Source organism: Montipora foliosa, chromosome 7 (genome assembly GCF_036669935.1).
Source record: "Montipora foliosa isolate CH-2021 chromosome 7, ASM3666993v2, whole genome shotgun sequence".
NCBI lineage: Eukaryota > Metazoa > Cnidaria > Anthozoa > Scleractinia > Acroporidae > Montipora > Montipora foliosa.
Genome location: NC_090875.1, coordinates 24,825,351 through 24,838,668, shown reverse-complemented (window position 1 = coordinate 24,838,668; position 13,318 = coordinate 24,825,351). Strand labels below are relative to the sequence as shown.

At 39.3% G+C, this 13,318-nt stretch overlaps 1 protein-coding gene across 3 annotated transcripts in view; it reads left to right on the top strand.

Annotated features, from left to right (window-relative positions):
* Positions 1-13,318, top strand: part of LOC138011518 (uncharacterized) — a 37,125-nt gene that overhangs the window by 2,669 nt on the left and 21,138 nt on the right. For all 3 annotated transcript variants that reach the window (XM_068858562.1, XM_068858561.1, XM_068858560.1), the window contains exons 4-9: positions 332-427; positions 914-983; positions 2,278-2,494; positions 10,555-10,692; positions 12,178-12,213; positions 12,651-12,785. In XM_068858562.1, coding sequence (XP_068714663.1) covers positions 332-427; positions 914-983; positions 2,278-2,494; positions 10,555-10,692; positions 12,178-12,213; positions 12,651-12,785 — 692 coding nt within the window. The remainder of the gene's footprint in view (positions 1-331; positions 428-913; positions 984-2,277; positions 2,495-10,554; positions 10,693-12,177; positions 12,214-12,650; positions 12,786-13,318) is intronic.

Sequence of the window (13,318 nt, the reverse complement as noted above, 5' to 3'; positions counted from 1 at the left end):
CTGTATTTGTTTATGTTTGCTTGATGAAAAATACATTCCATCACAAGCTGCCTGGAATAACCATAGAAAGAGCAAAGTCAAATGGATTTCTAAGTGACAGTTCTGGAAGCAGGGAATATTTGCAGTCCTTGTCGTTCATGGTATACATCTTATTACAAGCTCAGTGGAGCTTTGCCGTCAAAGTTGGTTTAGATCAAGATGACAAGAAGTGTTAATGTTGTGTTTTTGTTCAAAGCTCCTGGAAGTGAAGGCTCCAATCATGACTTTTTGTTTTAATAGTTTGTTCAATTTATTTTTTTATCTGTGTTTTTTTTCTCTCGTCTTTCAAAAGTGTGATTCATGGAAGACAGGAAGCAATCCACACTGTAATGGATATGCCAAAAATGCATTTTGGGAAAAGCTCCGTAAGATGGCCAAAAGAAAAGTGGTATTGTAAAAGAGTTATTGCTTTTGTATCGTAGCAGTTCAGGTTGTACATTCTTTGATTTCTGAAAAGTGGACATTAATTTTACATGTACATTGTCCTTGTACACAGAGAGTACTTTAGGCAAAGTTGAGTCAAATTTCATTGTAGTGATTTTACAGTACACTGTTACAGTACATGAATGTAGGGGTCCCAAAAAGGATTTAAGAGGCAGCAACATTTATGTCTGCTCAAAATTGGTAGATTTATTATTCATTTATCACAATTTCCCTGATGGGTGTTTTGGTTACCATTGTAAACTTCCTGCTACATGTATTTTCAGTTGCCACCTGCCGGTACTACATGTACTTTTATGGTTTGTGTTTTAACAACATCAAAGTTTGGAAAATTTTGTCTTGAAAGAGGATCATGTGTACATGTACATGTATTTAGGAAAGAAGCTTCATTAGAAAAATTCTGACCCTGCTTGATTGTATGCTTCCTTTCTAGAGTGCAGTGCAAGACTCACTGCTCAAGTGCCTTCCAGAAAATGAGCAAACAGAAACACTGCAAGCAGCAGGTATGAAGCAATGCAGATTAATTTTGAAGGATTTTTTTTGCAACTGATTTGATTTAAATAAATAGGTGTATTTCTGTGATGATGAGTCAGGGAAAAATAATTTGATTAGTCTCCTAACTAGAGTCAAGCCAATGACTTTTTGATTTTTCGTTCTGAAGATCTATCACTGACCTATAGGCAACTCATGGGAACTACGGCATTAAACTCGGTTTAGGGTCCAATAGGTATTATTCTTCTCGTGCTGTACATGTACTGCTGTATCTGAGATTGTAAAATGTTTGTTATTCATCAATATAAATTATGGTAAGTTGGGGATAGTAACAAAAAATTTGAGTGCTGCTTTGAACAGGCCTGGGGTGGAACCATATTGTTATTATTCTGTAAGGCATAATCAAGCAGCAGGAAATGCATGTACCAATAAACACAACAAGCCCTTTTAATGGTGTACATGTACTGTCCAACTTTAATTCTTCCCTTCAATAACTTGGTCAGTGGTCCATCAAAGCACTCTCATGTCTGGTTCTTTCTAAAATTATTAATGAACTATATGTACTACATTACATTCTGTCCTAAGAACAGTAAATATATGTTATTTGCTAGCTTGGAGGTCTATATAGCGAAAAACTGTCACCAAGGTCACAGTTTTTCGCTGTACGGACTAACCCTTAGCTGGTAAATAACTTATTAATTTTATTTTTTCCTTTTTCTCTCTCACTCTTCCTCTCTGAAATCACTTAATTGTAGACTTGCACCGCACTTGATAGCAAATGCAGTAAGTGACTTAAAAACTGAATGTTTCAAAGAGAAATATTTTTATTTGAATTCTATTTCCACACCTCTTGTCCAGAATAAAAAATCTGTTTTGAAACACTTCTGTATGTAAACATATTCAGAGTCAAAAAATGGAAATTTAAGGTAATCACACAAGCCCACGCAACCTGGGCTAGGATTCCTCCCAGGTTGGCAGGCAAGATGTATGTAGAAAAATTCCAACCGCTCCCAGAGCCAATCAGATTGCAGGATTTGCAGAATTCCACCCTCTTGTGCGTTGAGAAAAAAAAAAGTGAGAATTGCTCTTATCATACGTGTAGGAATGTCTCACACTGCTAGATTTCATACCAGGTTTATCAAGAGATCATTGAGAAGACAAGGGATTTACATGTACATGTATTATTTTTACATGTAAGAATAAACCAATACTTGAACCCAACCGAAATTTAAAGGTCTTGTATGATCCTCTCAGCATTATACACATGTACTCTAACCCACTTGCTGATATTGTTTAATTTTGAAGCTTCAAAGGCTACAGAAATCTTAGAGTCACTCAAAGATGAAATAAACAAATGGTCAAGCAACTCTCGGCCTTCCAGCTTTGCTTGTGGCTGTGGTTGTCATGATGATGAATACGACAGTGACGACAGTTATTATAGTGAAGGCTGCCGGTGGTGTTGGGAGGACCATGAGAACAGAGCTTTTGCTTATGATTGGTCATATCGCAATTATGGAGGAGGGTATGAGTTTCCTAGCAACACAATAATAATATGAAATGAAGTGCACACACTGCACTGCAGGCTTTTAGCCAGGATTTTGAAAGTGGGAGTCCAAATTTTATGTGGGCCTTCGGCCCACGTAGCATGACGCCTGTGGCCTAACCCTAACCCCCCTCCTAGGGGGGTCTGGGGGCATGCTCCCCCAGAAAATTTTGAAAAATTGAAGCCTCTTAGACGTGATTTCCGCGATTCTGACAGCTGTAAACGTCTTTCAATTTACCTATTAAACCACTGTTTTTCTTTGATAATTTTACTAAGCTATCCTTTCCTCAACTTACCTTGTTTAACATTGAATTGTATTTCGGATAGGAACTCCAGTTGTTATGAAGAGTGATTGAAATTTGAAGTTGTCAAGCCATGATTTACACGAAAGAACAGATATGCGTGGCTTTGTTGGTCGCACTGCATTCTGGTCGACAATCTTTAACTATTCACCTACTATTAGTATTCCTAAAGCAATATTACGATGATTGGACATGTTATTACACCAAATGGCTATTTTGTTGTAATGCCCGCCAGATTTCGCTTGAACAGAGCAGAATGATGAGTAGCACAATCATGATGTACATTTGGGAAACCAGTATCTTGAACGAACACTTCAGGCCATATCTCCGCTCGTAAAAAGTGCTAGCCACTCACATTTCGCAGATATGCTTCTTACATATTAAGTAACATTTACTGTGTAGATTAGCGAAATCGGTCGCTTAAGTTTAGAATAAACGGATTCGGTTGTCCACTTTGGGGACAAAAAATGGCGCGTCACGCGTAACACACAAACTAGTAAGACAAGCACAACAAGGTTCTTCAGACGGCTTGTACTTTATTCCTCACAACAAAATCGACAACATATTTCACATACACAATGTTGCAACCAGTAAATAAAAAAATTGTGGTTGATTTCTCACCAATGACTGAGAAAAGAGGGCGAAAAGCACAACAGTCTTGAGCGTCACGCTCCTAAAATCTTCAGTGCTGTTTTGCAATTTGCGTCTGTAACCCACGGATGTTTTGTGGTTAGGCAGAATAAAATATGGTTCGAGAATGCTCATTTGTGGTAGTTGCTTTGGAGAAAGTTTTACCGAAAACTTCTCAGCACACGAAAAGCCAGAGCATTTTTTCTCAGTCTGAAACACTTTGTCCGCCATTACAATTTGCCTTAGAACCAAAGCACAGCTTCGCAAAATGTCCTCTGTATCTTGCTTGTCCGAGCTCACAGTACAAAACCCTCATCTTTCAAATCGGCACCCTTAATCCTCACGGTATTAACAAACGCTTTTCATTTAACTAATATATTCCTACTTTTCACGTTGCCATGTTACCACCGATAGCGTAGCTCCTACTCTACTATAAAAACTACACGTAACCCATAATCCCTCGATTCGCTCTGACGAAGGGCTAACGCTCGAAACGTCAGCTTTTAGAATCTCTGTACGGTGGTCAATTTACATTATCAACTCCGTTGATAAACCAAATTTTTGTATACCAAAGAAAAACAGAATGCTCATCTCATGTACAAATTACACGCCAAAGCTCAGAAAGAAAGAATTCAAATTGTGAAAGAACGAGACCTCTTTGTGAGTCTGAAACACTTCTTGACGTTCAGAGGTTGACAAAGCGAATTTAGAGCGTGAAAGAACCAAGAGTTTCCCCTTGCAGATCTGCCATTACATTTCGAAACGTTCCCTCAGAGCAAGCTTTGCTACCAGGCCTTGACTTGTTTTTATCCAGTTAAACCGGTTTTTTCCGGACTTCAGCCCATTTTGCCCTGTTTTTTGCAATCCATGTGGAAAATTTCGCGGGAATTTCTCAATTGCAAATCAAGCAAAGCATATAATCAACTCTGAAATTAACATTTCTGTTATGTCAAAAGTTAAAATGAGAATATTTCTGGTTATTTAACAAAATTTTTTAGGGGAATCTAGGCAAAATGAGGAAATTACCATGCCTGCAAGGGGTCATGGGTAAATTTAAAATTGCTTATTTTTGATCCATCAGTACAAAAAAATTTCATTTTACATTAAGATATCAGCTTAAGAGGCTATTTGATTTTGTCAGGTTCCTTTTCATCCAATTTTATGACAGCATGAAAAATTTTGTAAAATTTCACTATGTTACACAAATGTACATCATGATTGTGCTACTCATCAATACAATCAAGCGATTACAATAACATTTGCAGCCGTGAGATCGTCTTACCGAGTTGGAAGGCGCATGATCTTTGACTCATATCCTCATTAATAATCATCAACGTGTGTACTAATTTATAGCATCCGGCAAAGTAGCCTGGGGACGACTTGGTAAGTCAATATCACTGAACAGTGGCTTTGCCTGTGAAATCGCTTCGCTCAACTTTGATTCAATTGATCAAAACAGAAAGGAAACTCGCTAAAAAAGTTTTAATATAGAAGAAAAATACGACAGCAACACTAAAACAACTCTTGAGAGCAAAAAGAAATGTATGTTTTATTAATTTATAGACACTGTTTTCTTACATTAAGCACAGAAGCTCGTAAATGGCCGCCCAAAACAGGCCGTCGAAAATCTCCCATTTCTGAGAACTGGCCGTCCTTTGGACGGCTGGACGGCCGCCTGGCTAAAAGCCTGCTGCACTGTATGGAATGAAATAGATGAAAATGAAGCATTAATTTTGTTATTAAAGAGCATTTTAATGGTACTGCTTACATGTATGTATCTGTTTACATCACTGGAAGGGAAGTAATGAAATGACTTGAGCAAAAAAGTCATAGCAAATTGCTTACATTATTTTAAATGAAAAGAAGGAGTGATCATCATTCTCACGTTGAACTCTGTACCTGGACACATTTTTGTCATCTACATGTACATGGAAGAAGCATAATGTATAGTATGAAACCTACTGTGTTAGTCCTTAGCTTCAAAACGAGCAAACTCAACTAAACAGTCTTAGCGAAAACTCAAGTAAACTTACAAGAACGTCCCCGATATTATGTCAGCGGTATTGATCACTACTTCATAATATCACATCTCCCTTCTCATAAAAAAGTTATTCACCATAAAGCACTCAATCAGACGATGACAGTTCAAAGTCCTAAACAACGTTCCTCAAACAAAATCTCGTAGTCGTCCTGGTCTATGAATGATTCTACCAGATCTTGTTTGCACCACAGGTGGTCCTTCCACAGGTAAAGGGGTACTACTAGCTGGCAGGTTTTCTTGGGATTCCAAATCCAACTGTGGCGATGGTTCCTTGGTCTTTACCAAGTGTCTTCTATTTCTCCTGAACATAGTTCCTTGAAGATCTACCTCGTAGGAGCGAGGTGCCACTTGTTTGACAACAGATCCCTTTCTCCACAGCTTTTCTTTGTCTGATGGCAGCGGTTTCATGCGCACTGTGTCTCCGGGTTGAAGCACAGGAAGCTCTTTTGTTCCTTTGTTGTAAAACAGTGCTTGTTTCGTCTTTCTTTCTTTGAGCTTGCCTTCAGTTCCCTCCACGATCTTTGGCTGTAACAAAGTTCCTGCTGTAGGTAACATTGTCTTTGTACGTCGTCCAAATAATCTTTGTACTGGTGATGATCCAATACTGGGTGAAGGTGTGTTTCGCCAGTCCAAAATGGCCAAGTATGGATCTTGTCCACTTGCCTTTGCTTTGGTTAGTAACTTCTTGGCTGTCTTAACAGCATTTTCAATCTTGCCATTTGATTGTGGATAGTGTGGCGAAGACGTTTGGTGGTCAAAATGCCAGGCGGATGTAAATTCTTTGAATTCTCTGGAAGCAAACTGTGGTCCGTTGTCAGAATACAGAGTATCAGGTATGCCATGGCGTGCGAACTGATTCTTGAGAGACTTGATAACAGAGCTTGAGTTGGTACTGGATAATTGGTTCAGTTCAAAGTAATCTGACCAGTGGTCAACGATGATGAACCACTCCTTGTTGTCAAAACTGAAAAGGTCTGTTGCAACATGAGACCAAGGACGTTTAGGTGGATCATGAGGTATGAGTGGTTCTTTCTGCTGGTTTGTCTGATAAGTGTTACATGTTTCGCACTTAGAAACACAGTCCCTGATCTCTGCGGTCATGCCAGGCCAAAACAGGACATCTCTTGCTTTATTTAAACAACTTTCAATACCAAGGTGGCTTGAGTGTACTTGCGTGATCATGTGGGGCCTTAGCGCTACAGGTACTATTACTCGATTTCCTTTGAAGAGGATACCATCTTGGATGCTGAGCTCTTCTTTGAAGTCAAAATATCTCCTGATTTCTGATGGGACTTCTTCTTTTGTTTCTGGCCAACCAATCTTGATAATATGTTTCAACTGCTGAAGACCTTCGTCAAGATCAGTTTTTTTTCTGAGATCAACAAGGCGTTGACTTGTGATTGGCAGAAACTCGACCATGTTGATCTCTTCAATGGATTTGATTAGATGCTCTTCCTGTTTGACTGATAAAACCTCCGACTTCAACTCTTCTGTACTCGGCTTATTGGGAAGGAATGCTCGACTGAGTGTATCAGCAATGAATAGTTCCTTTCCAGGCTTGTACACTATATTCAAGCTATACCTCTGGAGCTGTAATAACATTCTTTGGAGCCTTTTGGGGGCCGAAAGCAGAGATTTCTTGAAAATGCTCTCTAGCGGCTTGTGATCCGTCTGTACTGTAATTGGCCTACCATAAACGTACTGGTCAAAGCGTGTGCACCCGTGAACTATGCTGAGCAGCTCTTTCTCTATTTGAGCATAATTTCTTTCAGTACTGGTAAGCGCTCTTGACGAGAATGCTATAGGCTGACCCTCTTGCAGTATGACAGCACCCAGTCCAGATTCCGATGCATCGCATTGCAGTGTTACTTCTTTACTGGGGTCGAAATACTTCAACACTGGTTCTCTTGTGATCAATTGTTTCACTTGCTTCCATGATTTCTCGTGTGTATCGTTCCAGTGCCATTGCACATCTTTGTCTAATAAACGTCTCAACGGCTCCGTCACATCAGACAGGTTAGAAAGAAATTTCGCAAGATACGTAATCATTCCAAGCACTCTTTGCACGGCCTTCTTGTCTGAAGGTGTAGGCATTTCTACAATTGCCTTGACCTTACTTGGATCCGGCTTGAGGCCATCAGGGGTCAGTACATGACCGATGTAGGGCACTTCTTGCTTTCTCAACTGTAACTTCTTTGGATTCAACTTGATATTCTTCTCACGACATCTCTCCAAGAGTGCAGTTAGGTTTCTGTCATGATCCTTAACTGCGTTTTCATAGGTGTCACCCTCACCAACACAGAGTATGTCATCTACAATGTCTTCTATACCTTTCAGACCTTGTAGGCTTTCATGGATTCTTCGCTGGTACTCTTCTGGGGCTGATTTGATTCCAAATGGTAAGCGAAGCCAGCGATAACGGCCAAAAGGTGTATTAAACGTGGTCAAGAGTGACGACAGTTTGTCTAGCTGAACTTGCCAGAATCTATTCTTTGCATCCAAAACTGAGAAGACTTTAGCCTTACATAGCCTAGTTGCCACGTCTTCAATGGTGGGGAGAGGATAATGGGCTCTCAGCAGGGCTCTGTTTAAATCTTGTGGGTCAATACAAATTCTTAACTTCTCTGGCTTGTTTACTAGAACCAAACTAGACACCCAATTTGTAGGTTCTGTAACGGGGGTGATAACTTTCTCTCTGACTAATTTGTCCAGTTCTTCCTTTAAACGGTCTCTTAGTGCTACAGGGACTTTCCTAGGGGGGTGGACAACAGGTTTTACAGTTTCATCGAGTTCCATATGGTATGGGCCATCCATGCACCCTAATCCCTCAAAAACATCACTGTACTGTTTCAAAATTTGATCTCTGGTTAGAACAATGTGGGCAGTTTGAACCTTGTCATTTACTGCATTCACAGTTTCTGACTCTGAAATGTCACTTGCCATAACCTTGATTAAGTTCAGTTCCTGACATAACTCAGCACCCAATATAGGCCTGACATCCTCATTAGTTATAAAAAAATCTGCATCTGTACTCATCTCACCTTTGGCACATTTGAGAGTGCACTTTCCAAGTGGAGTCATTGTGGTTCCATTGTACATCTTGAGTGTTGCCGATGTTTTCCTCAAATACAGATCTTTGGGATCCCCCATAATGCTTGAGAATTCTTTTAGTGATAGCAAATTACAAGTTGCTCCACAGTCCAACTGAAATGTAACATCTTTAGCATTGTTTACTTTGACTGATGTAAACAACTGTTTTGGGTGTTTCTTTTCTTCCACAGCACTGACTTGATAAGTTATGACATCAATAGTATACTCTTCAAATTGACTCCCATCTGAATCTTCTTGCACATAATTCAAATTCTGATTGGCATGTAAATTACGACTGGACTGCCTTCCTCCTGTACACTTCGCAGCAAAATGGTTTCTTTTTCCACACTTGTTGCACTGTTGGCCATATGCAGGGCACTTTGATCTGTCTGGTACATGTTTCCTGCCACAAAATTTGCAGTCGATCTGTTGAGCACTGCCGTTGGCTGATTTTTTCTTCTCTTCTTGTTTCTTTCGGAAGAAGTTTTCTTTCTTCTTCCCAACTGCATTAACCTCGTGCGAGTTTTGCATTTGTTTCAACTGGCTTTGGGTTGCTTCGGCAGCTCGTGCAAGTTCTAGAGCTTTATTCAGCGTCAAATCTGGGACTCGCAACAAACGCTCTCTCACGTTGTGATCAGCGATTCCAAACACGATGCGGTCGCGTATCAACGAATCTTTCAAATCTTGAAATTCACAAGAGTCTGCCATGTTTCGTAGAACAGTGGCATATTTATCAATGGGCTCCCCACTTTCCTGTCCACGCGAAAAGAATAAATACCTCTCGTAGATTGTATTCTTGTGAGGCTCACAGTACTGCTCAAAATGCTCTAGAACTTTATCCATTTTGACTTTGTCTGCGTCACTGTCCCACGTGAATGCATTGTAAACATCTAGGGCTTCGTCGCCAATCACAGTGAGAAAAGTTGCTACTCGAATGGGATCTTCTTTTCTGGCTATTCCGATAGCTAGCTCATAATTACTCCACTTTTGCTTAAATCTTTTCCAATTTTGAGATACATTTCCACTTGAAAGCTGTAGATGATCCGGTGGGTTTAACAGACGCCCGGCCGCCATTTTACACCACGCGGTTTCGATTTATGCGAACAGCAACGAACCAAGGTTTTCACAATACAAATATTTCACAAATACGGTCGGCAAACAGCGTCATCCACTAACTTCTGACACCATGTGTTAGTCCTTAGCTTCAAAACGAGCAAACTCAACTAAACAGTCTTAGCGAAAACTCAAGTAAACTTACAAGAACGTCACCGAAACGTTTCTCACGAGTTCGCGATATTATGTCAGCGGTATTGATCACTACTTCATAATATCACACCTACATGTAGCTATGAATCTGTTCTTAACATTGTTAACAGCATCAGGATCAACCATTGTAATCAGTTCATTTCTACTCAAAGTTATGACAGTGTGAGATTTTTGTTAATGTATAACCACATGCACAAAATGAACAGTTTACATTCAATAATTTTTTACACATGATTCTCACTCCTTTGAAAGAACTTAAGTCCTTCCCAATGTCACTGACTTGTCAAACTTACAAATGTACAGTACAGGCTGCAGGAATAGCAGCACATTACTTGTACATGTAATTTTTGAAAATGGGGTCTTTTTCCCTTGTTTTTCTCTCCTGTCCAGACAAATATGGCATTTTCAGTCACCGCAAATGAAGGCTTTTGAAAACTCCAGACTTTAGACTTTTAGAACAGAAGTTTATCGTATTTGTGTGGGCAGGTGAAAATGCAGGTTTACGAATACGATGAAATCAGAGGCTCATGACCGTAGAGGGTGCATGCATGCATATTTTGTGTAGGTGAAGGTTAGGGTTTTCAAATAGTTTTTGTGTGCACAGGCAAATACAATTCAAGAACAAACTGTTCCAAAGTCAAAATTGATCACAACATATTCAGATACAATGGAAAGGGCCTCAGGTGCATCTTCTAAAATTTTTTTGCCAGGTGGGGATTTAATCTCAGTTCCAACGTATCCAGTACAATACTTACAGTCACTGATTATCTCAAGAGTGAGCAACCAGGTCAAGCTGCCATAGTTCTTGATGCCTTGACAGTGTTGCTGCTAGCTGGCGACAGTGAAAGGTACACTCTGCTCTATAATGAGGAATGTCCTTAACAAAGGCATTCATTCCATTTTGCTATCTTTTTGCTAAGGAATACATGTACATCGTACACTGTAGATCGCAGATCCCATTATTTAGTTTAGGGCAACATTTTGTTTTTACTGCATTTTGCAGGTTAAGAGCTTAATGAACTTTATTTTATGGCCTGTACAGCCCCGCGTGCACTTTCATTGTGAAACTATTGGCCGTACGGCCCTGCTAGGAACACATACTGCTCCATGCGATTTTAGAGGATTTCGTCACTTTTAAACATCCAAGTTATGAACAGCCAGAAAAGCAACTGCTAACAACATATTAGATAAATTTTCTATGCAAATTTTTGTTACTTATTTTTGTGTCCAAACTTCATCTTTTGAGTGCTCATGCTCGTTGACTGAGTTTACGTCGGGCTGGAAAGGAAAAGATTTGGCCCTTGGTCATGGTGCTTGGTCCGTACGCCATGACCTTGAGCCAACTATTTTCCTGTCTGGCCCTTGCACTCAGTCAATAAGTACATAGTATGCCCTGGACAAATTTGCTTTATTTAACCGTGCACCAGTGGCTCAGTTGGTTGAGCACCAGAATGCCATGCGGGAGGAGGTTGTGAGTTTGACCTTGGCCAGACCAACACTCAGGGTCTTTAAATAACTGAGGAGAAAGTGCTGCAAAAATTATTGGTTAGACTGTCTAGTCTTCTCGGATAAAGATGATTAACCCTAGGCCCTGTCTCACAACCCTTCAATGTCATAACCCTGTGGGACGAAAAAAAAAAAATTCCACACTGTTTGCAAAGAGTCGGGCATGGAGTTTCTGGTGTTATGTTCTGTTCTCTGGCATGTATCATGGTTGAGAGGGTAAAATTAATGCTCAGAGATACTAGTTACATGGACATGAAGCTTCTTTAAAATCCAAAGGTAAATAGAGATATTATGATAATGATGATGATGATGATGGTGGCTCATTAGCAGGTGCTGGAAATAATTTTTCTTTATTCAGAGGACATATGTCCTTTCAAATCCTCCTTTTGGTCGGACATTTGACAAATTGGACCGGACATAATTTATTGACTGACAGCACCTTGAAGAAGAGAACTCAAGATGTGCTGGTGACATGTTCAATCATAGTGTCCGATCATAACGTGAAATTGGCCGGACATTTTCAAAATTTGGTTGGGCAATGTCCGATGACCGACTGTTATTTCCAGCACTGTGAGCACTTATCCTACTGTAAATCAGAAATTAACATTATTATGCAGTACCGTTTGGTTTGTCAAACAATGTCTTTGCTACAGCTAAGTACAGAGATCATAGAAGAAAAGAGAAAAAATGTGACCTACTGTACATGTACAGTACAAAATATTTTGTTTAGGAATTAGGTACATGTACATTTGTAGTGCACAGAACTACTGTAGGACTTATTTTATTAGAACCAAGTCTTTATGGCAAATTTTTTTTGGCGAAAACAGATTTCCTTATGGACAAGTCCAAGGAGCTTTGCGAAGGTTGGTGTGGCCATTATTAAATTTTAATACATTACCTATAAAAAATTTGTTTTACATGTATTTGCAATAGTTGTCAGGCTCGTTAATTGAAAAGGGCTGTAAATCAATGTTGCTGCAGGAACAGAATGTTTGGAAACAAGAGGTTAATGTACAATTAATTTTGTAGTTGAGAGTTTTTTTCTTTTAAATCATTGTGATCTTGTAATCTAATTATAGCAATGAGAAATAAAAATATTTTATTACATTGAATGGCACGTCATTGAGTCACTAAGCTACTCTTACTGCAGATTCAAGGTAACATAAATTTAATGTCAGTTCACAGTTTTATTAACTTTTTGAAACCTTACTTTGGATACTATAAAATTATGTAATTCTTTTTCTCTAGAGTATACTGTAATTATTAAGAGTAGTAATAAAACTTTGATCACCCCCTGTAGTTTGCGGAAAGCATGGATAGAAGTCTTCATGCACCCTAATCTGCCAAAGAATTTAGAGGACAAAGTCAGAGAACGACTAAGGAGTGCTATAAATGGAGCTTTAATCTGTTCACCTGAGAGCACAGGTCTCAAAATGTAAGTAATGGTTCATGTGCATTTTGAATGTTAGGACATTGCTTTAAATCTTGGATAATTATTGTGGTGTATTGTGTGGAAATTTGACGTCATGTGTGATTCTAAAATGACATCCTCAGTTACAGTACCATCCTAGCCTTCATGTACTCCAACTGTAATGTGTCATGCATACATACATAATTTCAAAGCTTTCAATTGATGTTCTTATTAGAAGGTTTGGCACTACAACGCTGTATCACATATTAGCAGTGTTATGGTACTGTAAGAAACACCAGTTATTACTGAACAAGATGTGGTCATTATTGTGACCTAATAAGTCACCGTGACAATGGGAAGGCGCTGTAATAACACCCTTTATTTTGTCTTTAGTTGCATACATGTATACCAGTATTTCAAAAACAAACCCAGTGACTGCCATTTTTTATTGCTGGAAAGTGATCAGAAGGCCAAGATGAAACTTTCTGCAATTCTTTACAGCGGATTCAGAGCCACCTTAAGTCTGGGATTTTTTTAAAGGCGACTCTGCAGTACAG